Genomic DNA, 24,650 nt, shown 5'->3' with positions numbered 1-24,650 from the left:
CAGATGCTCAATAGCCACATGTGGCTAGAAGCTACCATACCGCATAGAGCAGTTTTAGAACATTCTATTATTGCAGAAAATTCTATTGGACAGTAGTGCTCTAGATGGAAAATGGCCCAGGAAACAGGAATGGGGGGGGGTCTGGAAACTGAAACTCAAATTTCTCCAGGCACTTGGAAGTAGAGTGGTGACTCCTGGCTCTTTGAAGGAATGCTGTCCGTATTGTGGGGTTCCTTCCTGTACCCCATTGGGGCCAGGTTATTTCCATAAGAGTTCAGAGAATGCCCATTGAAGAATCAGGACTGGAGCTGTGGCGACAGTTGTCTCGGGCGGTCCTGAGAAGGTGGTGATAGCTGCTCATGCAGCAGTTCTAGGCTGAGAAGAAAGGTCTTCCCAGAGCACAGTGAAAAGAGAGAAGATGCCGAGTTCATCGGAGTGGCTGTTGACTAGCCTCATCCTTTTTCTGAATAAGAAAATGCCATGAGATATAAAATTCCCTCCAAATTCCACATCCCTCCCCATCCTTGTTATGGTTACTTACTACTTTTTTAAATACTGCCTTGTTATTTTCTAGAGTTGATACTTGGATTTTACAGTATGTTTACCCATTTCTTTGCTTCCTATTACTTTCACTCCTTTCTACTGGATTACATTTCCTTCATATTGAAGTACATGCTTTAATAGTTCTTTGAGCAAGCCCCATGGGAACTAGCTCTCATGGTCTGTTCATGTCTGGACAGATATTTATTTCACTGTCACTCTTGACTGGTAGTTTAGCTGGGTATGGAATTCTAGGCTGGTAATGCTAAAGTTGCAGTTTAAGCTTGCGTACCCACTTTACAGGAGCCACATGTGCTCATACCCATAGCCAGAAGTTCCATGTTGAGTCCTGGGCTAAGAGGTAGAATTTTCTAACATCTCATTCATCATAAGACAGTCCTTTTCCAGCTCCTTGCCTTTTGCAGTAAGCCCACTCAGCTTTTGGTCATGCTCAGGGGTTGTAATCTTAGTTCTATCCCTGAAAAGGAATTTAAACCTCAGACTTCTCTCTGGTTGGATATCCCCATGGGTTGCTGAGTCTATTTCTCCTCTTCTCTTTCAGCTTTGACTTCTCTCATTCTTGTATCTAGGAGAATTTTCTATCTTCTTTTCAAGCTACTCTGTGATTTAAAATGGCTATGACATTTTATAATTACGTGTTTTCTGTATCTCTTATAAAAATATGTTTAACTCTCAGTATTTGCTTCCCTTTGTCTGCTAGTCTTGAATGTGACATACTGAGTGTTCAGGTAGCACATTAAGGGAATTGGCCCTTAGTCATTCATGCTTAATTTAGCAGCTCAGTCTTATTCGTAAAGTCATATGTTTGTGGTGATTTCATATTTCATACTACCCACTGAATATATTTTCTGACAATAAATTTGCTTCCAGCACATACAGTAAGATCATATTCATCAAGATTCAAAAAAGCCCATGGAGCCCATTTATTTGCTATTTTAACAAGTTTGAAAGTCAATATCTAGGCTTGTTTTCTTCTTTTGTGGATGAGTAGCTGAGTCCCTGAGAGAGGACATGACTTAACCCAAATCCTAGCTAGTGGAGAACTGGACTGGCATGAAGAACCTACAGTTGAAACACCTGTCATATTTCTACCCCTTTGAGCTTGTTTTCCCATCTGCGAAGTTAAGAGGTTAGACTAGACATGGAATCAGCTCCCAACTGCCTAGTTTTGTGACATTGGGCAGACCATTTAACCTGTCTGGGCTTCTGTCTTAATAAGCCTTACCCTCTGTACCTTGGATACTGTCAAGAGTAACAAACAGGTTGATAAGTACAACAGAGCTCTGAGAAACACAAGGGTTGCAGAGAGGTACATGCAGTTCTTATAATTAAGATGCTGTGACTGCCTCCTGCTAATCCTCCTTAGTTAGGAAGAAGTCTGCTTTGCAAATGCAATGTGTTCTGATGATTTCTGACCCAGCACAGATTGGAGCAAGGAAAGCAAGAATCTCTTCTGTCCATAAGCAGCAAGATGACAAGGCTTTGATACATCTTAGTTTGCTGGGATTGTGACATTTGATGTTCTTCTCTGTGAAAACTCACTGGTGTGTGAATCTCATGTTCCACTTCCCTCACTTCTCATATGCAAACCAAGCACTGGAAAACCCTGCAGGGCTAGTGCTGAGTCCTGCATAATGTTCACAAAGAGGTCAAACATAGCTCTGTCTCCTTCTCCTTGATTAGAGCCTTAGAGATGTTCCAAATACGAGGGGCCAGTGGGCAAAGCTCAGCCTCCAATGTTGTAGGTGCCCTGGTCCTTGAATTCCTACCTTGCCCTGCCCTGAGAAGGCAGTGTTGCATAGTAGGAAACTCCCACGCTCAGAATCAGCTCTGTCCCTGACCTTGAAAAGACGTTGTCCCTCCTTGTGCCACTGTTCCCTTAGCCATAAAATTAGGGTATCAAGTAAAATCACTGGTTTTCAATCTTTTCATTACCCTTAGCCCTTTACTTTTCTTTTCTCCCTTATGACCCATTCCCATGGGCTACTTCATGCCGACAGGAAGTTCCTATTAGCAGTTGCATGTGTCTGATTAATAAAAGGTAGCAGAGCCTAGGAATTATTCTTTAAAATGTCCTTTGTGAAAACGATACCCAGAGATTTGAGATGATTTATCTGCAGTCATGTGAATGTTTTTATGTTATAAATCCTCCACATGCCTCCAAGGTTATAGATGATAGTACATAAAGATTTTTCCAAGTCATAAGGCTAAGTAAGGGGAAAGGGTCAGATGAATGTCATTCTAAGCAAGTATGAGGTTAACATCCTTGGGGAGATAATCCAAACTACACTTGATCATCGTCCAAGACTACCCTTCCAGAACATGAACAACATCTTATTCAACCGTACCTCTCCCATGGCATGGACTTGCGTATGGCCCAGCACACAGCAAGTGCTCACTAAATGCTTATATAGAATGTGGTCATCATTTCATGCTTTGCTCGTGCCTGGGGTAGTGGGTGCCATGATAACTGTTTACACCTCTGAATAGGTGACAGAGTGGAGAAGACACAGAGTGGGAAAGGAAGAAAGGATTCTCTCTAAGAAAGACAGGAAAATAAATTAGTGGCATGGACTTCTTAGTGAATGCCTCGGAACCAAATGTAAAATGAATCTATGAAGTTGTGCCTGGGTGACTGGGGACTGGTACATTCTTGTCCATTGCTCCTCCTCCCATGAACCATGGAAGGTTATTCCACCTTATCCGGAAGTGAATTGTGGCTGAAAATGAGGTTTAAGAACTCCAATAAGTCCATGAATTGCAGTAGGATGATTTAAGGAATTCAGAAGTGTTTTCAATCGTTGAGGTGATGTCAAAGAGGAGAACAGAGCAATCTCAGAAAACCCTTGTGTTTTCTGGTCAGTGTTTGACTCTGGGTTTGGCTCCTGACCGTCACCTGGGCAGCATTGCCTCAGTTTACCCCTCACTGATGTGATCATGAGTTACTGGTCACAAAGCATATGTCTTCTGTGATGCATCCCTGGGAATCATTTCCCTCCCCAGTTTGTGGATATGACTCATCTCACTAAGCCCGCCAGTTCCCGCTGCTGGCATGGGAGCTTCCCCTCTGTCATCTTGTTGGTTCTGCCTGCACAGGGAACACCCACGTATCCACCACCTAGGTTCTACCATCGATATTTTGCTGTGTCTGCTTCATCACAGGCCTCTCTAAGCCTTCTATCCATCCATCCATTTATTTTTTGATACATTTCAGAGTAAGTTGCAGACATCAGCACACTTTACCCCCTAAACACTTCAGCATTCATGTTTGATTTATTTTTGAAATGATCATTCTTGGTTTTGTTCCCTAAGCCAGTGCCTGTAGAAGTTGCTAAGGGAGGCATGAGGAATGAGGTCAGCCCCTCACTCATGGCAGCTTTGTCCAGAGCCAAGGCCACAGTCATGGAGTATCATTTGGGAGGGAGTATTGTGGCAGCCTGTTGGTGTCTCCCGTTAGCCCATATGTGAGGTTAGGCATCCCTCCTGTGTTCTCGCCCTCTAAGACCTTGCTGTGGTCAGGAAGGTGGGGTCAGTCTGCAGGTGGAAGGCAGCCTGCCATGCCAGTGTGGTGGTTCACTCACTCCATCACCTGGACCTGCTTCTGGCCTCTGCCCTGAGCTCTCTGGGTGCCAAGATTCCCAAGGATCTGGTGTTGTTTAAAGTTCTCACCTCTCTATTCAGATGGGCAGAGGAGAAGCAGTGTGGATCAGGTGGCCATGGGGCTGTGAAATTTTGTTTTTGTTTTTTAAGATTTTATTTATGAGAGAGAGAAAGGGTGCGAGAGAGAGAGCCCAAACGGGGGGTGGGGGAGAAGCAGGCTCCACACTGAGCAGGGAGCCTGAGACACGGGACTTGGACCTGGAATCATGATCTGAGCCAAAGGCAGATGCTTAACCGACTGAGGCACCCAGGCTGATTAAGATGCAGGGAGGTGGAGGGAACAGTATGTGAATGGATGTGGGCAGGTCACTGCATGTCAGGACATTGGGCCTATGAGGCTGGTCATCCTGGGCACTCTCCTCTTGGTTGAGATGGTGGCAGTCTCCTGGAAGGATTCAAAGGAGGGCTTTGGGATCAGACAGATCTGGATTTGAATCTTCCACTTACTGGCTAGGTGATGAAGGGCCACTTCCACAGCCTCTCTGGGCATCTATAAATGGAGAAAATCGGAGTAGCTAGCTCGATGAAGAAAAGAGTGAGGCACATGAAGATTTGAAAGCCTGGTTTTCTGCTGCTGAGATAATAGAAAAGAATGCACTCACCTTTTTTAGGAGCGAAAGTTGTCTGCATCCCCATGTGGTGCCCATGTAAGGAGCTTGCATGGTTCGTTAAAGGCCCACACGGTGGTGGCAGGTTTCCCTTCTGTTCTCACCCCTGATGCTGCCCACAGGCGCGGTTCCAGGGAGAGGAAGAGGTCCTGAGTGAAGCCTGCAGAGCCCAGTTCCCTGCGGTTTGTCTGCAGGGCCCGGGAGAGGAGGCATGAGCTTGGGACTAGGCCTGCCCCCTCCTGGGAGCACTCACCCTGGGGTGGAGAGAAGGCCAGGGCTCTAGGGCCAGTCCAAAATAACTGACTTTTCTTCTGCTTCTCCTCCTGGGACACACCTGCTTGGCTTCCCAGACTCATCAAAGACTCTTTCTCAAGCCAGAAGTAATGACCCCTCTCTGGCCCCTCAGCCCCTCCTGCTGGCTGCAGCATTTACTGTGAGCCAGGGGCCAGTGTGTACTCTACATGCATTGCTTGTTTTGTGTCCAGAACAAAGCCAGCACCCTGAACTGTTGTTCTTCCCACAGGACCCATGAAGAAACTGAGGCTCAAAGAAGTGGCTTCCCTGAGGTCACCCAGCAGAGCTGGCACTCAGCCAGATCTGTCTGATACTGTAGACTGGAGAAGGGGCTTGTCTGACTTCCTTTTCCCTTGTTCACTTGCTAGGTTGCAAGCTCCTGAGCAGGGAGTAGGGGTCGTGATTGTGTGCATATTCTCCACCCTCGGCAAGTCCGTGTCGCTCAGAAAGTGTTGCAGAGGGGATTGACTGTTAGCTTCTTAGCAGCAGAAAACCTCAGAGACTTCTACCCTAACTTTCAATGCAATGCAAGAATTTCCTCACCATACCCCCAACTACTTAGCTATAGGGAGCTCATCCTAGGGCTGAAGCTCTCAGCCAGAGACAAACTATTTTGCTGCTGTGACTGTCCCCACACCCTCACCACCATGGACCCCCAGGAAGCCTCTTCGGGACAGGAATTTGAGTGCTTTCCCTTTTACTATCAGAATTGTGTTTCCCATGGGAGTGAATAGCATCTTCCTTCATCATCCCTACGGCTACCACAGGCATTTTCCCAAAGTCAGAGCAGCTTCCAGCCAAACATACAGTGATGAATGAAACACCAGCTCTGTGAATCCATGGGGCCCAGGAAGGTGTCTTCTATCCCCTCTCTATGTCCTTTGCTTAGCTTAGAAGCATTTCTGCTGGGCAGCTTCACATAGATCTTTCTTTCCCTGCCCCTAGGCCTTTGCTGATACCATTTGTATCACTACTAGAACACCCCTCCACTTCCTTCCAGCCTCCAGGCCGGGACAAGTGCTGAAAATCCGTTGAAAATGTCTATCTCCATGAGTGGGACATCATTCTCCTTTTCCCTTTATAAAGACTCTCTGCTCCGGTGTTTGAAGTTTGTTCCTGGAGTGGGGCAGGACCTTGAACTCTGGGGTGTCACAGTGTCTTCCTGGGCTTTCAAGACTGGAAGGTTGAAACACCCCAAGAAAAATGAGTCTCAACTGACCTTGCTATATAAAACACATGCTTGCTATATAAGCCTGGGGGGTCAGGGCTAGAAGACCATCTTTCACAGGTTTTAGCTCACTTACCAACTCTGACTGGTGGTAGAATTCTACAACAGCTGGACAGAGGGTAAGAACGTGTTGTGAATGACTAGCAATATCTGTCATGAGAGGAAGGGGGGGGGTGCTACTGATTAACAGTGTCTACCATGGGCAGGAACTGGAGTGGGATTAACAATGTCTGCCATGAGAAGGCATGGAGTGAAATTGATTAGCAATGTCTACCATGGGCAGGAATTAGAGTGGGATGTGTGTGCCACGAATTTATCATCTGCATTGCAATCCAGTTTCCTTATTTTACAGATTAGAAGACTGAGGCCAGGAGAGAAAATTTTAGGGAGAACACACAGGAACTATCAGGGCAACCTGGAATTGGAACCAGGTGTCCTGACCCTGTCAGTCTAGCACATTCTCTACCTGGCCTGGTAGCTAGGACTCTGCATGAGCCATGAGTACTCTCTTCCTATGTTCTGGAGACTCTAAGCAACTGTGGGCTTTCAGCACGTATTTTTGAGTGTTTACCATGTGCCAGGCAATGTGTGAAGTGCTGGAGGTGCATCAATGAAAAAATAAATGAAAGTCCCCGCTTTCATTGAGCCTTTGTTCTAGTTGGAGGAGACAGACAATAAAGAATATGATGATGTGACTAAATGTGCTTACTTCTTTGTCTCTGCCTTCACCAACTGTGGCTGTTTTCTTTTTCATTTTCCTCCCAAAGGAGTCCTTTCTCTAGACTGCAGTGTATGTGACCACTTGGCTCTCCCAGGGTGTGGAGCATCCTGGCATGCCCTTCCTTTCCCTGGCTCTGCCTTGAACCAGCTCCATGATTATTAGAGGAGAGAAGTGATTATGGCAGGAGATGATGAGACTTCATCTTGGCTGCTTGCTCAGCTGACACAGGACAATGTGCCACTTTGGGGCTTGGTTGGGAGCTGATGTCCGATTTGGCCCTGAAGCCACTGGCCTTATGCTCCCAGGGATAGGATGTGGGTTCTACAGCCCCGCCACTGATGCCAGTTCAGATTCTTCCTGCCTCAGTGGTCCTCAACCAGGGCCAGATAGCATCACCTAGAAACACGTGGGAGCCTGATTCTGGTTTTGGTGATGACTGGGGCTACCTCTAGCATTTAGAGAGTGCAAGCCAGTGAATTGAACCCCCCCCCCCCCCAGTGAACAGGACATTTTGCACAGTGAATTGTTCTGCCCAAAATGCCAGTTACATTTCCCTAGAGGAACACTGTTGGCCTAAAATGCAACCCCCTGAGGGTTCATGGACAGCCCTGAGACAAGCTCAGGGCAGGGGATGTGCTATCTTCAGGCGTTGCTCATGCTTTCTGCTGCTCAGAACCTCTTCTGTTTAGCCATTTGGTAAAATGGGGCCCAGTTGTCTCATGTGATGGATTAAGAGGTAGACATGCACAGGCCTCAGGATTCTACCACATAAGGCATGGAGGTCATTGCCATCAGCCCAGTGCCAACAGCCACCCATCCACTCCCTCAGTGCTCTGTGACTGGGACATGGCTGTCCAGCCTCTGGGCAGAGACCCAGCCACAGTGACCCCGCTCCCTGCTCCACACAAAAAGGGCCACCAGGGTTAGCCTACACACCCAGGCTCCCCCCGCAGAACTGAACGGCTCCTCACCGCCCGCAGTGCAACCCTTCAGCCCAATGACACTTTACTGGCAGGGCCATTGGCAGGGCCCCAGACGGCCCCCAGGGCTGGCTGCCCAGGGAAGTGCTTGGCTCCAGAGCTAGAGGCTGCAGAACATATTTCCAGTGGGGCTTCCAGGCCAAGAGCTTCTGCCCCTTCCCACCACTGTTCCCACTGGCCCTGCCTGCCTGCCCAGCACATTAGCATTTAAATATATCCAGAGTGGACTCCCCCAAAGCCCTCTCCCCACCGTTGAATCCACCAGGGAGGGAGCATTTGAATCCTTCTCCCTCCCGACTCCCTTCCCTCATAATGGCCATACTGTATTCATCAGCTTCTGTATGTGGCATTAGCCGAAAGAAGGAGTGAGGGCGCCTAGCAACCCAGAGGGGGCTGAGAAAGAGGTGGGAAGGAAGTGATTTTCATGTAATTATTCACTTCTACAAAAGCCGTTGTCAGGTACACACTGGAAACACAGCTGTTGTATTATTCTCCTAACCTACTTTTAATCTTTTGAGAATCTTTACCAATATAAAAGGAGAAAAGAAAGAGCTTAACTCAGCCATTTTCTGCCGGGCCATATAAGTTATGTTTTAGCCTCAGTCGAAGACTTCGCTTACAAAAGTTGTGTTGTGTTTGTGTGTTTGTGTGTCTGTGTGTGGCTGCCTGTATGAAAAGAAAATGTTAAAGAAACAAAGGGCTGTGGGTTGTGAGCCCCAGGAGGGCCACCAAGCCCTGTCCTAGCTACTTGGGTCCAAAAGCCAAACGCTGCATGTATTGTTGAGTCTGGCGTTTTTCACGTATCTTCTTGGCCTGACATTGGGACTGCAAGGAGTCTGGGAGCGATGAGATGTTGACTCCTTCTGCCCCTCATTGTCGTGTCCATGTTCCAGGCCCTAAAAGTAAGTGAGTCTGTGGTAGTGATGGTTGGCTGCAGTATTTGGTGCTGCTCAGAAATCTATTGGTTCACCTGGTCTGGAGGGGGTGGGATGGTAGGAAAAGAGCTTGTTTTCATGGTATAGTTGAGAAGTGTTAGCCCCGAAAAGAAATCAGATTAAGGGAATCTTACAAGGTACCCCATTGTGTACCTTACACTCACTGTATCTTTCACAAATGAGGAAGTTGAAGTCCAGAGAGGTGAAGTAACTTACCCAGGGTTGTACAGTAGGTGAGTGGACAAGCAGGGCTCCAACCTGGGTCTGCATGATCCCAAAGCTCACACCCTTTCCACGAAGCCATAGCAAGGCTTGGAGTCATGCATCTGACAGAAACTATCTTATTTAATTTATTCCCCCTTGGCATGGTCTCCCAGAGGGCAGGCCAGGTTCCAGAAGTTCATTTGTCCCTAAGGCTAACTCCTCACACAGCAGCCAGTGTGTACATCTCTCCAAAGCTAGATGGACACATGACTTCACCTCACTGGGCATTCGATTTGTCATCTATAAAAAGGAGACAATAATAGCTCAACGGTGAGTCTAATACTTGTAACATGTTTAGAACAGCCTGGTATGTCCTAGGTACTAGCAGAGATGAGCTGGTATGCTGATTATTGGCATCACTGTCATCACACACCTTCCGTTACTAGTGGCAGGATGGTTTAATGCTGCATTTGTCAGAGACCTCAGAGTGTCAGTGCCACACCTACCACCAGCTCCAGGACACAGACATGGACATAGCAGGCCTGCCTGCTGGCATCAGCTTTGGTGATGTGCAGAGGCACTGCCCCTCTGCGCTGATGGATGGCTCTGTGTGTAGACCTGAAAGCGCATTTCAAGGGGGAGCTTCTTCCTGTAGCCCATGCTGCACTAGACACCACAGAAAAGGAGGCCTTCAGCTCCAGTCCCCTGTCAGCCTCCCAGGGCAGCAGCTGCCTCTTTACTGAGCAGGGCCCTGGGCCCCGCTGCCCTGGAACCTCAGCTCTCATAGTCTCTGCTTGCTCCTCTCCACCAGATGTGGTGTTGCTGCTTCTCTGCATTGGTGTGTGATCTGTCCCTCCTGCTAGAATGTGAGCCCCCTGAGGGCAGGAGCACATGGTGGACACCCAGGTGTGTGTGTTGTAGGGAAAAAAGGGAAGAGGCTTTTTTTTTTCTTCCAGATTTTTGAATGCTGGCATATCCTGGGGAGGGATGAATGTTGACTAAACACCTACTGTTAGAGCTCACGGCTGGGTTTCTGAGCACTTCCTCAGTGCCCTCCAGGAGCGAGGCACTGTGTTGAATATCTGTTCCACACGCATTATCTTTTTGACCTTTTGCATGTGAGAGAAAAAGAGGGAGATGCTAACCGCATATGCACAAGGACCCTCTCCTTGATTCTGCCTGAGTTCGGTAAGTCTTTTCTTCCCAAGAGGTGAGAAAAAGACATGAAGCTTTCCCTCCCAAACTTCTAAGAGATAAGACATTCTACATGTATGGTCAAGGTGGGCATGTGGGGAGAGAGCAAGTATGTGTCTCTAACCTGGGGATAATCATGCCCACCTCAAGGCAGCTGTGGGTCATAGTACATAAGCAGGTGCTTTGTAAACTGTGAAGTGATCTCCATGTGGACTGGGGCAGCCAATACTGAGCATCAGTCATGGCCAATGTGGCTTCTGAGTGTGGGTAAGGAAGAATTTGTCCTTGTCTGTCCATCCTTCCTTGCTCCTCCCAGCTAGTATCATTGAGGACCTACTCTGTGCAGCCCAGTGCTGGGCCCCGGCAGTCTAGTTGGGAAGGCTGGGTACACTCTGATGCATTGCTTTCTGCACCTGCTGTGCACCAGAGCTCATAGGAACCAGTTACCCTGAAAGGGATGAGGTTGCCCCAGAGCTAGAGGGCGGGACCACCTCTCTTAAGGGGCTCTGCTCCCCTGTTCCCATGCAAATCTGTTCTCCAAACCTCTGAATGTGGACCGCCCATGTTCACACTGCCAGAACGCCCCCCATTCATTGCTGTAGAACATGGGGAGTGATCCGTTTCTCAGCTACTGACCCAGCTTCCTTAGGGTTTGTTTTGTGGAGACTATTTTCCCTTCAGATTGTGTTGAGAAAAGGAAGCCCTTTCTCCACTGAGCTGCCCCCTTTGTAGCATCCTGGGAGATGCTGGTCAATGGGGCTCAGTTGCCTGGTCTTCCTTTCATTGAGGTGGGGTTGCTTTTGTCCTATTTGACTGGACAGCCACAGAGCTGTTTAAAACCTAGCCGAGACTCCAAGCCTACTCAGCACACCAGGAGGCCCCAGCTTTTCTCTGTAGAACATGGAGCCAGAGTGCTATGGGTTCAAACCTGATTCTCTCCCTGATTAGTTGTTTGACCTTGTATAGATTCATTTCCTCTTCTATAAAAATGGAGAAACAAGTACTTATTGTACTGAGATGGTTATGTAAATGATGAGATCATGTCCATGAAAGCCTTGAGTACAAGGTAGGTTTTCAACAAATGTTAACTCAAGTTTCCCACTTCTTAAGGTTTCACCAAACTGGTGGAAGGATTCATGAATGTCAGTCTGTTTTATTAGCCTCTCTTTTACCCTTTTATCAAGTTATTCCTGTAGCCACCATGATCTTGTTTGATCTCTGGGTACTTATGGAATTCCTAGTTGAAGAGAGAAGTGGGGAAATAGACTTGGGATAATGCCTGTAGCAGAGTTAATGCTGTGTGTTCACCAACCAGATCACCATTTCCTTTTCTCTTCTTGGGTAAGTAGGAAGACTACATTTCCCAGATTCCCTTGATTTTAGGTTGGGACCATGCTACTTGGTTCTTGTATATGAGCAGAAGTGATACACGCAACAACCAGGTCTAGCTCTTAAAACTTCCCAAGCAAACCTCCAGTGCTCTGTTCCTTGTGCTAGAGGGTGTGTTGACATAGAAGTATCATGTAGGGTGGAAGGTCTCATAAGGCTCAGTCACTGGGTTAAAGAGAGCCCCTTCGCAATTTGTGTCTGGCTTTTTGTTGATAAAAAAAATAAATTTTTGTTGTGCTAAGCCATTGAGATCTGGGGGGTTTATTGTTTATTCCTGCATAGCCCAGCAGTAGTTATCTTAACAAATATAGCAGCTCCCTGGTAAATTAACTAATTCCTTCCCTGATGAGGAAGAAGGCTGACAGCTGGAGCCTGTTGCATTTTTGTAGTGACAGGCATATGTTTAAGAACATAGACACACCTCAGTTATGCAAATATGTTAAGGAATCTAATGATACAGACTCCATGCAAAGATATATCATGCTTCTTCATGAGACTTTTTCAAGAAATCTAACCCTGAAAGTTCTTGGTTCTTCAATGCCCAGAGAGCATGTATCTAAGCAGAGAAGTTTTATCAACATGAGTTTTCAAAATGGGAAAATAGAAAAAGCCAGTGGAGAAAGGTTTGGATCTAGAGTTAAGGAGATGTAAAGTTACTGCTGAAATTCTGAGGACTTCCAAATCTATCTCCAGCCCAGGCTGCCATATTTAGCCCTTGAATTTGTACCTGTCTCCTGCACATATCACTTGGATGTCTCAAACTTGCCTTGTCCAAAACTATACTTCCCGATTTCCCTACTTTATACCTCCGTCATCCCTTTAAAAAAACAGCTCATCTTCCGTTACACCCCATCTATCAAATTGCTCAACCATGGGTATTCTTTTCTTACCTCTAGTCAACACCAATCTTGTTTCATCTGTCCCCTGAACATTTCTTGAGAACCAAGGAGACAGGATGGCAACGAGCTGGGGGGGGGGGGACTTTAAAAAAATTTTCCAGAATCTCTGCACCCAAAGAGAAAAACCAGGATAGTAAAACAAAACAAAACAAAAAAAAAAAAAAAACATCTACAGCATAATTAGGTGATTCCATGAAGCACAAAATGTGAACAGGTGGAACCAAACACTGATACCAATAACATCTGCATGATGTCAACTTTGTGAGATGCAACGATGATGAAGGCAAAGGGAATTTGGAAGGTTGAGAGCCAGGAAATCCAGAAATCTCTAACATGTATTCATCCCTAGGAGGAGAGGACTCTGGGAGGGTAAGCTTGGTAGAGCTATCTTACAATGTCAGCCAAAATTAGGAGGGATATATGTGGGCCCCAAGTCATAGGGGAAAGTGGGAGAGATGCAAGAAGCTAAGGAAGAGGTCTGAGACCTGGGAACTCTAGGGACCAAGCAGGTGAGGCTCCAGAGAGAAGCCCACAATGGGGAGAAACCACTAGGAGCAGAATCCAGATTGGGCAGGATGGAGACACTAGAGGAAACAAAAAGAGAAATTTTGGATGGGAATGGGGGAATGAGGGAAGGGAACAAAGAACAATAATTTCAGAATGTACTGTCTGCACAGTCTTAGTTTTCAAGACTTTTTATACTAACAGAAGAGGTAACCGTAGAACTGGGGGGCTAGAAAATCTACCCTGGGTCATCCCCACTCCTCCACACAAGAACACCTCCTTGTAAAAGGACAGGGAAGTGTGTCTGACCTACACATGAGCAACGGAAAAGAATCATGTCAGATCCCATACAAAGCTATTAAAAGAAAAAGAATCCCGAGCCTAATAGTATTCCTGTAGATAATGTATGCATTCCACAGACAGGACCACAAAAACATACTGAATACTGAAACGTAATATTTCAAAACAAGCTAAAAGAAAGGAAGAACCAACAGATGTGATAAAATAATAGCATAGGTGAAATTGTGAGACAAAAAGATTTGAAAATAAAGCTGACCAAAGGACAGCTTAAGAAAGGCAGAACATTTCCGGAGGAATAACTAGATAGAAGGAATAAAGAGGTGAATAGACACCATGGGTAATATCATAAGGTAAACAGGGGGTGGAAAGAAGGAAAATAAAAAATACAGTCAGAAAGGAGATTATTTAAAGAATGAAAGAAAAAATGATATAGAAGATAGACAAGGAAGGTTCAACAGACAAATGAGTCCCCCAAGAAGAAGCGCAAAGTGGGGGTAGGGAACAAATACCTAAAACAATAATTTAGGGATTCCCCCCCCCCTGAAATTAAAGAGAAGACTTGAATTATATCTTGGAAGAAGTACACCACCAGCCTGGGAAAATAAACCCAGATTGATCAACATTAAGAGCTATTCTAATCAAAACAACCAAATATTAAAGAGAAAAGAAAAAAACCTGTTGGTCATTCAGACAAAAAGAGGAAGTGAGTAAGAATTATCAGACTTTCCTACATCAGCACTCAGCGCCAGGGCACAACTAAGCAAGGTAAATTTAAGATACTCGGGAAAAGAAAAAGAGAGCCAAGGACATTATGTACAGCCATACTGATGTTCAAGTGTGAAAGCCATTGGTCAACTATTATGAACATGCAAGAAACCAGGAATTATTTCCCATGAGCCTTGCCTAAGAACTTACTAGAGAACAAGCTACAGGCAACCAAAATGACTGGAGAGGTTTTAACATAAGGGCTGGGAGGGAGCATTAAATTTATAGTCACCTGTAGAACTCACGCTAAACAGTGGCTGTCAAAGAGATAATATAATCGTACATTCTGATCATGCAGATACAGATAAGTTTTAAAAATTAGGAAAGAATGGAGTGTGTATATGAAAAATAGAATAAATTCACATATTGCCTTTACATATCAACTGCAAACAAATGAATATTCTTCTAATTAGATGCTAGAGGAAAGGGAAGGAGAAGAAACTGAGACTAGTGGCTAATTTCTGTATTCCTCATAGTTGGGAACCAACCCCCAGTGTCACAAAGGAGGAGGACTAAAGGTATTGTATAAAAGTATTGATTTAATACTAGCCATCAGAAAAACAGTGACAGGCTTTTTACCATAGTGGTAGGAGAACAAAAGGGAAAATCATTTGAGAACATATCCCCCTCACACATGAACCTCCAGACCCAAGATGTCCTCTCTCATCCTTTCTCCAGTCTTTAAAGGTGTGCCTCCATCCAGACAGCCCCTTCTCTGATTGCCCTAGCACACGTTAATTGCCCCCTTCATCAACCACTCCTAGGTACTAGCTCCCTTGTTCTCTGAATGTTTCACCGAGAGACAGACATGCAGTGATATCTACAATTGTATAGTACTTCTTTCAGATTCTGACACAGGGTTCTTCATGCAGAAGGCACTCAATAAGTGCTGGTTCATTAGTAATTCAGGATGGATTGAGGGATTTCAGCTTACAGCCCCTGGGTTTTTCTAAGAATTTAGTGTTGCTGTTAGTCAGAATTCTTTGAGTTTGAAGTGACAGCAATCCAATTCAAGTTGACTTAAGAAAAAGAGGTTGGGGTGCCTGGATGGCTCAGTTGGTTAAGTGTCTGCCTTCAGCTCAGGTCATGATCCCAGGGTCCTGGGATCAAGCCTTGCATCAGGCTCCCTGCTCAGTGGAGAGCCTGCTTCTCCCTCTTCTCTGCCTGCTGCTCCCCCTACTTGGACACACTCTCTCTTTCTCTCTGTCAAATAAATAAACTCTTTTTTTTTTTAAAGAGGAATTTATAGTCCTCTGAAATTGAAGTGTTTTAGGGCAGGTTTCATTTCAGGTATGGCTTGACCCAGGTACTCAAATCATTACACGAATATCAGTCTTTCTTTGTTCTAGACTCTGCTTTCCTCTGCATTGGTTTTGTTCTCAGACAGGCTCTTTCCTCATGGTCAGTGATGATCCCAAGCTCAGCATCTCCAGGAGAAAAAATGTGTTCCGTTTTCAGTAGCTCCAGTAGAAGTCCCAGGTTGTCTCATTGGCTTGGCTTGCATCATATGCTCATCCCTGAACCAATCACTGTGACCAAGAGAAATGCTTTGGTTGGCCAGGCCTGGGTCATGTGACCGCCCCTGAAGCTACCTCCCCGTGGAGAAGAGGTGCTTTCCCAAAGGAAAATTAGGGCACTGCTACCTGAAAAGGGGAGAGGGATGCTGGGTGGGCAAAAACAGCAGATGTCTGTTTCAGCGTCGATGTGCTCAATGAGCAGACTGCAAGGAAAAGTCCCACAAATGAAAATCATTCGTCAGGGGTCCCAACTTTGGGATGTGTGGCTACAAAGCTCTCTGGTGTTTTCAAAGTCACAGAGCACTTATTTACCATGGTTTGGGTGGAGAGGAACCAGTTGCCATGGGGCCTAGCCACATGGAGAAGCCAGATTTCCCACAAGTCTGATGGCTTTTCTCACTCCGGCCTGCACACTCAGGCGGAAGACAGTGAGGGGTCTGGGAGGAGGGATATTTAATTTGCAGAGGCATTTCCAGCAAGAGTGAGGGACTTGAGGAGCAGTGCTCCGTTGAGGGCCAAGCGACCTGGTGGGTGGCTCCTGAGATCTGGTCTTCTGTTTCCTGGGGCAGAAGCTGTGCTGCGTTTTACTCTCCATATGATTTACTACTGGTCTTAGATTAGAGGTTTAGAGAGAGCACCCTTGGACACTAAAATTCTTCCCTTCTCCAGGCAAAATACCTCTGTTTTCTTCCCCTTGGGGATTTGAATACCTGGTATAGGTCACTACCCTGTATTGGGGTGAAGAGAATCCACTGAGGTAGCAAATGGGGAAACCAAGTCAGAGTGGGAGGACTTGAAAATGCATCCATTTCTCTCCTGCATCTTTAACGCTTTTATCTGCACTGGACCCTTCCTATCAACATTTAAACATCCTTGAGTTTCTACCATTTAAACAAAATTTCTCCCTAAATTACCCTTCCACTACCTATCTCCCAACTCCCCTTTGTGGCAAAACTTCTTGAAAAAGCTTTTTTTATATTCCATCTTTCCATTTCCTCCTCCCCATGTCTCAATCCCCCTGATCTGCTGGCATCCCTGCTCTACACACACACACACACACACACACACACACACACACTCTTCACACTAGAGCTCTCCTTAGGTTCCTCATTCAGTTCCAAGCACTCCAGTGAGGGGAAAAATGTATTCATTTCTTAGGTTGAGAAGCAGCATTATGATCTTCAATTTTAAAAAGTATTTATTGAATGATTTAACAAACTCAAGCAAAGCCAGGGTGGAGTGACCTGTACTGTTGTAATCAAATCCCTGCGAGAGGAAATAGAGTTATTTTGCCTGGAGAAGGAACAGTTCTAGGATCCAAGGGGCACTGGTGCGTTCTCCAAATCTCTGAAGTGCTACCGCACGGAAGAGGAAGAGGTGGTCTGGATGGCCCCAGAAGTAGGAACACCTTCAGGAAGGGGGATTTCCTCTCATTTTCAGAAATGTTCTAATGGTCAGAGCTCTCTAAAGAAGAAAGGGCCACATCAGGATATAGTGAGTTTCTTGTCACTAGCAGTAATCAAACAGGAATGATTCTGTTGGGAGTAGTCAGAAGAGAGTCTTGTGTTGGGTGGGAGATTACCTTAGAGGACTTCTGAAATTCTGGGATTGGTTAAGCATGTATCTCTAGAGGCCAGTCTCCACGGACTTGCCTTTGCCACTCCCTGCTGTGTGGTCTTGAATGTTTTTTCAACTTCTCTGTTCCTGTTTCCTGAGCTGTAAAAGGGGCCTAATAATAGCACTTAGCACATAGGGTTGCTGTGAATATTCAAGTGCCGTAATGCACAAAGGGCTCAGCACCGGTGCCTGGCACGTAACAAGTGCTCAATAAATGTCAGCTAGTATTTGTATTCCGTGCAAAGCCTTGTTCTCTAGATGGCACCTGATTCTCAAGCATCCATGTTATCGGCTGCATCCGGCTTTTAGCTCTGGATTTTTCTTGGAGCTGAGCTCCGAGAGAGCCCAGGGAAAAGTGCTAAAGAAGCCATCATAACTCCTGGTATGTGTGTCATGCTGTCAACAGCAGTTTTTGTCAGAGAGGAATCTGGAGACTAAGAAAGTAGTTTCCATTATGTACCACATAGGAAGCCTAAAATGCATCTGTTTTGAAAGGTGAGAGATACAGATGGGCCTCCGCCTTCTCCTATCCCTTGCCTGCCACCTCTGATGCTCAGATCAGCTATGCAAATATTTTCCCATGGGCTGAATCCTATGACAGTTTACTCATGGTATTCTTAATCACAAAGATAAGCAGTCACTCATTCTGGCTTAAATATGACTTAGCTTAGGAGCTGGGTCCCGGGAGCTTCCATTCCATATTACATGAATCCTCTTAACAGTCCTGAGAGGGAAGTTCATTCCCCAGTTTGCAGATGAGGAGACTAAGCCTCGGAGAGGTTAAGTAGCTTTTCCAAGGTCACATAGCTGGAGCAGGGACCTAAACATCCAAATTCTTGCTGTTCAGTGAACTGTTATCCATAACCTCTGGAAAATTCTGGAATTAAGGACACTTATATTTAATGAAGCAGTCCCCAATAATAGAACTCCTAAAACATGTTCCTGAGAAGGTTAGGAAGTTTGATTATTGCTTTTAGACTTTTTGGAGGTTAAGATGTGGGTGGGGAATTTCAGAGAATGGGGCCGCCCCTCACCTGACTTCTCTTTATGCTGACTTCTTTGTGCCCTCCTGCAGGTCTGGGTAGATGCTGGGACGCAGATCTTTTTCTCCTATGCCATCTGCCTGGGTTGTCTGACTGCTCTGGGAAGTTATAACAATTATAACAACAACTGCTACAGGTGAGCATTTCACAGCCCTGCCAGATCTCCACCAAACCTCTCCGTGCTGCCAGACTGGTTCACGTTTGTCTTCCTGCCATGTAGAGCCAGGACAAGACAGATGGCTTGTTTCTTAGCCTCTCCCTGCCCCAGGGTCAAAGAGCGGGCCACCCGAAGAGCTGGGAAAATAACGAATGTGATCAGAGTGCGTTGCAAGCTGAAAGCAAATCCCTCCAGGAATCTTATTCAGGCCTCTATCCCACCCTATAAGGCAAAAATTTATCCCAGGGCAGATATGTGACTTGCCTACGGTCACATAGCTAGTTAGTGGGCAAAACCAGGGCTTGAACCCGGGTCTTCTGACAGTGAGGGCTTTGTCCTTCTTCCTTCTGTTCAGAAACCTGCTTCCTGCCCCTTCTCACTTGATGGTAGGGTCCTCTCCTCTCCCATCTGGAGTGGCCAGTCCCCCATCTTGCCCCTCAGCCTTCCTCTCTGGCCTCCTGCTGGGCCACACCCAGCACTGGGAAGGGAAGTGCCCAAGTTGGGAGGTGAGCCCCAGGCTGTCTCACCCTGGCTGCCTGGCCTCTCATGCCTGTAGACTGATTTCTCCTGTGAGGCTGAGACCCACTGAGGGCCAGGAACCCACCCAAGGTCACCTAGCATAGCAGTGCGTGGTAGAAGTGAAATTGGCACCCTGGATTCTAGCTCTAGGCCAGTGGTCTGTTTGCTGAGGTCTCTTCACCCCTGAATCTGGTGCCTGGTCATAGTAGGTAGCTCTCCAGGGGACTTGTACCTAATAACCACACAACTTGGTTGTTGTGTGGCTCAAGTGAGATCATGCATTTGAAAGAACTTTTAGCAATGATAAAGTTCCTCCCACATTATCCCCAGCTACACGCAGTAGAGCCTGGACTCTGGCTGAGGTCTCCCGGTTTCCATGCCAGGACTCTGGCACATCTCTCTGAAAGCTAGCTTCGCGATCACTTTATTAACGCATTTGCTAAAACTATGTGTGTTGTGTGTCTGCTGAGTGTGAGACACCAGAATCAGTACCATAGGAGATACATACAGGAATGACACAGCCTCAGTCTGCAGAGTTCGTAAGTTATGGAAACTGAGGCACCGAGGAAGTGACAGTGGGCATGTCTAGCATGCTATAAGGAAAAGTCATTGTGGAATCCAGTGTACCTTTAGACAGCAAGTTCTGTTGTTCCTGGGGCCCTTGGGCAGAAAGGTGTTAGGTAAGGCTGGCCAGAAGGATGCTGGAGAGGTGGTTGACCATGCAAGGTTGTCCATAAGATCCTTTCTACCTTCCAGGCATTCGGGGGAGGCAGTTCTGGGGGATGAGAGACAAAGCACTCTGTCAGCCGCAATACAAAATAGTCACCGTGGACAGGAAGAGAAAGGCACTGGGATAGGGAGAACAGAACAGCAGGCCTCTGGTCTGCATTGAGTGTGACCCCCTTGGGATGTTAAAGAAGGATGCTATCTGCATACGGCCGTCACTCCATCAGCAGCCAGCAGTCAGCATGGGCCCTCCGTGCAGGGCACTGAAGAAATCACTTGGTCATGGCTCAGCTGTCAGTTCCGTGAGGACACAGCCTGGGTCTTCTTGTTCCCCACCATCCCTCAAGCCTAGTACAGTGCTGACGGATGTGTCAGGAAGCAAGGAAGGAGCCATCTGTTACACAGATGAGGAAACTGAGGCCCAAGAGTAGGTGGCTTGCTCATGTTCACAGGACCAGTGGGGGAACATGGTTTTGAATCCAAGTCTTTCTGGTTCCTGCACCCCCGTTCCTCACTAACAGGGATGACCATTTCTTTCCCAACAACTGCAGCTGACTAGAATTTGGCCAAGACTGCCCTCTCGTAAGGCCACGTCCTGGGGCAGAGCCGACTGTCTTCCCCACCAAACGTGTGTAAAATATGCTGGCCGCCAGAGATCCCTTCTGCTATCCCATGCAGTGGGCAGGTTATTCCCCTCCCAGCGGCAGAAGAAAGCAAATCCCCTAGGTGATATTGGAAAATCCAAAGACCCATTTTATTTCCATTTCCAAATTGTTCTGCAAGCAGGTCTTCTCAACTCAGAGGGAGTAAATTAGTACCCTCTCTTCTGACAGTGTAATAGCTTCTGGAGGTCTTCAAAGCCCAGCTCAGCTCCTGCCAACTTTAAAGCACTTGTTACATAAGCTTTTCACCTAGAAGGTGCCCTGCAGGAAAGAATTAGAGGGATGAGGAATACAACAAACCAGGCGGGGACAAATCCTCACTTCAGAACACAGGCTGCTAAGCCCCTTCTGCTTGAAGGTGTGGGTGCTCTGAGGGCCAGGGTGTGGGACACAGGACTGGAAGGGACCTCAGGTCTGCTCAGTGCATTTCTGTCCTTCTGTGGTGTGAGGAAATCACTCAGGAGGCCTCTGGGGACACATAGGGACTTTGTAATAAGGGATATTTGTTTTTCAACAACCACATGGCTGCCCACAGATAATTGTCCACAAGTCAGGATCTGAAAGTCTTAGTTCTTAGGGGGCACTGTTTTTGTGCAGCTCCTGGAAAATGCATGGGTTTTAGTGTCTGAGATAAATAGATGCACATTCCAACCTCACCAATAGAAACCCTTGAGACCTTGAGTATGTGACTCTCCTCCCTGAGCCTCGAGATTCAGTGACACGGTGTTCAAGAAACCCTAGCACAGGACTAGGCACATGGCAGATTCAGATTATACAGGAGAATTCCAGAATGTAGAAGATATAGAAAAAGCACTTTCCTCTCTAGGACCACCTTGTTTCCCACTGTTTGATGAGGCAGGGTCAGGAAATTGGCATGAGGAACAGCTTTCCCCCAACCTTGGGGATAAATCTCCCCTTACCTGGGCTGAGTTGCATTTCCCTTTGAGAGGAGAGAAATCAGGCTTGCAGATAAGGTCTTCAGGTCTGCCAGCCCAGCCCTTATCCATAGTGCCAGAAGAGTTCTTTAAAGAGAACTGTAATAAGTCACTCACTGTAACAGTAGTGCTGTATAAGACACAGCCCCAAGAACTCAGTGGTTTGACATGACAAGCATTTGTTTTTATTGCTCACAAGGCTCCTGGCCAGCTGGGGAAGCTCTCTAGCAGGCTGTGAATTGGTGGGGTTTGGCTCCAGGGTGCGGGCAAGCTCAAGTCTGCTTCATGTATGTACATTGTGGAGTGCAGACTGCAAGGACAGCAGCTCCCCTGGGGAAGTTCCTTTCCTAGCAAATCATAGAAGGCATAAAGGACAAGTTCAGTCACATAAGCATGTCTCAAGCCTCATCTGTGTCACATCTGCTAATATCCTGTGGCCAAAGAAAGTCATGCAGCTAAACCCAAAGCCTATGGGGGAGGAAAATGTACTCATCCCCAAGGAAGAAGGTAAGGAGAAGTGACTACTTGCTGGAAAATTAATAATCTGTCATAAGGCCCAAGAAACCCTGTTATCAAGCATTTTGTCTTATGGTGAGTTCAGGTCCAGAGAAAAGAATTGCAGGGGAAGTGAAGCCCATGTTTCCTGACCCCCAGGGTAATGTCTTCTCCAATAGGCCCTTGATTCTCAGAGTCATTGCAAGGCAACTGGGTGTCACAATTACCAACATTAGTGTAACCTTTGGTTACATTACAAAAAGTATGCCGTCAGGAGAAGAGGAGGTGAGAGTCCTTCTGTATTCTTGAGTCTAGCGCTCAGTTCTGGACGTGGCATTTGAAGAGGGGCCGGACAAACTGGAGTGTATTACAGATCACAAGCAGGATGAGGACCTGGTAAAGGAACTGGGATGGTTAAGTGAAGGAACAAAAAAACTCCAAGGGGATATAGGGCCACTCTCTTCAGATCTCCCAAAGCTGAAGGAGCTCCAGGCTGGTAGGAAGGGCTGAACTAAAACTCACCAGAGAAGGCGGGTTTGGGTCGAACACACATGAGGAGGTTCCTACTGCTGTAAGCAGCACAGGCCGGCCACCACCACAGGGACGCCCCATAGTTATACCTCGGACAAGAGGCTGGACAGGCCACGTGGGAGCATCTCCCTATAAAGTGGAGCATCATGTGTGCCATAAGCCTAACTGGCAGGTGCATGCGGTCCGGCAGCTGAGAAGACTCTGAGGCCGTTTGCCCACTGCGGCCGTGTGAGGATGCCAGGCCTGAGGGAGGGGTGGCCGGGACTTGAGGGTTCTGCCTTCATCTTGGCAAAGCCCCATCGTTTGCACTCTGATTTCTCCTGGGTTGCAGCTTTATGTTGGCGCTTCTTTGCTGCTAAGCCCTTCCCAAGGGCAAGAGACAACCCCCGCTCCGATAACCCCTCCATGCGGCGCCCGGCCTGAAAGGGGCTGCTCCCTGGCAGGGACTGAGCAGGGAGGGCTGTGAGACGCTGCTCCAGTAAACAGCATGGCATGACGGGTGTCTCCTTCTGTAGCTGATGGGAGCTTCTAGTGTAAAGTCCGTGGATGCTCCCCTGAGGAGAAGCAGCCAGTTCTCAGAGGCCTCTCCTTTCCTCCTTGCTTTGAGCTCCCAGGAAATCACTCCTCTCTCCCTTTCCCTGGTTTCCTCTCCTGCCAGGGATTTGGAGGAGCATTGGTTTGTCTCCAGGCATCTTCTCACTAGTTGTGCATTTTCTCACTTGCCAGCCTGTCTTCCTTCCCAGCCCTCTTCCTTGCTTCTTGTCCATGACCCACCTTATCTTCTAGAAATGCAAGAGAAGCTGTGTGACCATGGGCCAGCCCCCTAACCTCTCTGAACCACAATGGCTTCATCAGGCAAATGGGGCTGTCTGTGCCCACCCTGCCCTGCCCGCCCCACAGGATGGCTGTGGTGCTCCAACAGAATGTTTGAGCAGTGCACCTGTTCTGCCCACTCTGACCTCAGCCCTTCTCGCTGCTTCCCCACAGGGACTGCATCATGCTTTGTTGTCTCAACAGTGGCACCAGCTTCGTGGCTGGTTTTGCCATCTTCTCAGTCCTGGGCTTCATGGCATACGAGCAGGGCGTGCCCATTGCCGAGGTGGCAGAGTCAGGTAAGTCTGCCAAAGGTGAGGGAGGCCTTGGGTGATTGATGGTCGTGGTACAAATACGATCTGCCTCCTCAGCCCATTCTTCTCCTGGGTTCAAGTCTTAGAAGGTGGCCCTACCATCCATCCTCAAACCAGGATCGTGGGAGAGAAACTGTGACACCTCCTCACTCCCATATCCAAGACATGGCCCCAAGTTGAATAGCTTCTGCCTCCTGGGCATCGCTCCACTTCACGTACTTAGCCCCAGCAACACTATCTCCCCAGCAGCCCAGGCCACCATCACTGCTCACCTATGTGACCGCAGGAACCTTTCACTCACCTCCAAGCCTCCACTACTGCCCCTTCTGTTCCATGTACAGATTGGCTTCTTTCAAAATGCAAGTCTGAACATGTCCTTCTCTGATGAAAAGCTCTTCTTAGCTTCTCATAGTGCTGGATTCTTAGCATGGCCGCAAGGCCCTGTGTTGCCCAGCTTTTGTAGCTTCTCCACCCATATCATTCCCCCACCCTCATGCTGCCCCGCTGCGGGGATCTGCTTTTGCAACATCATTTGCTCCCTCCCACCCCAGGGCCTTTGTACATACTGTTCCCTCTGCTCGCCCTTTCCCTCTTCTAAGATGCAGAATCATGATGAATGTGACCGTCTTAAGTATAGATTGATGAGTGTTTATTTCAACCACACTACAGGCAAATTATTGTTGCTGAGGTGACTATGCAAAATGGTGAATTACTCTTGCCTTGATTTATGTGGTGTTTGAATTCTAGAAGAAGTCAGTGTGTATTTTTTTAAAAGTGTGAAAATAGTTTGTGTTTTTATGACAAAGAGATTCTAACCTCAGTTAAGTCTAAAGTTTTTCACCTACAAGAATGTTTAGTAGAACCGTTTGTTGAGAGTAGCACAGGGAGCTTAGCCATTCTAGCCTCCATCTACTCAATGCTAGTCATGCCCCCATTTATTGCGACTACCCCCAGGCACCCCTGGGAGCTACACTGCCTCTATTGAAAATGCTGGTCCACAGTGTCCTGTTTTGTGTGGCATGCATTGATAGGGAAGCATCCCTCTAACCCACCAAGCTGGCAGAGTGGGCTGTATGGAC

General features: G+C 47.1%; 1 protein-coding gene across 1 annotated transcript in view; it reads left to right on the top strand.

Annotated features, from left to right (window-relative positions):
* SLC6A11 (solute carrier family 6 member 11) overlaps positions 1-24,650 on the top strand; it is a 123,888-nt gene that overhangs the window by 75,468 nt on the left and 23,770 nt on the right. Inside the window, exons 7-8 of the mRNA XM_040628449.1 lie at positions 18,452-18,555; positions 23,432-23,556. Of these exons, the coding sequence (XP_040484383.1) occupies positions 18,452-18,555; positions 23,432-23,556 (229 nt within the window). The remainder of the gene's footprint in view (positions 1-18,451; positions 18,556-23,431; positions 23,557-24,650) is intronic.

Source organism: Ursus maritimus, unplaced genomic scaffold (genome assembly GCF_017311325.1).
Source record: "Ursus maritimus isolate PB19 unplaced genomic scaffold, ASM1731132v1 scaffold_14, whole genome shotgun sequence".
Taxonomy (NCBI): Eukaryota; Metazoa; Chordata; class Mammalia; order Carnivora; family Ursidae; genus Ursus; species Ursus maritimus.
Note: the sequence above shows the minus strand (reverse complement) of the source record. Positions and strands in the feature narration are given on the sequence as shown.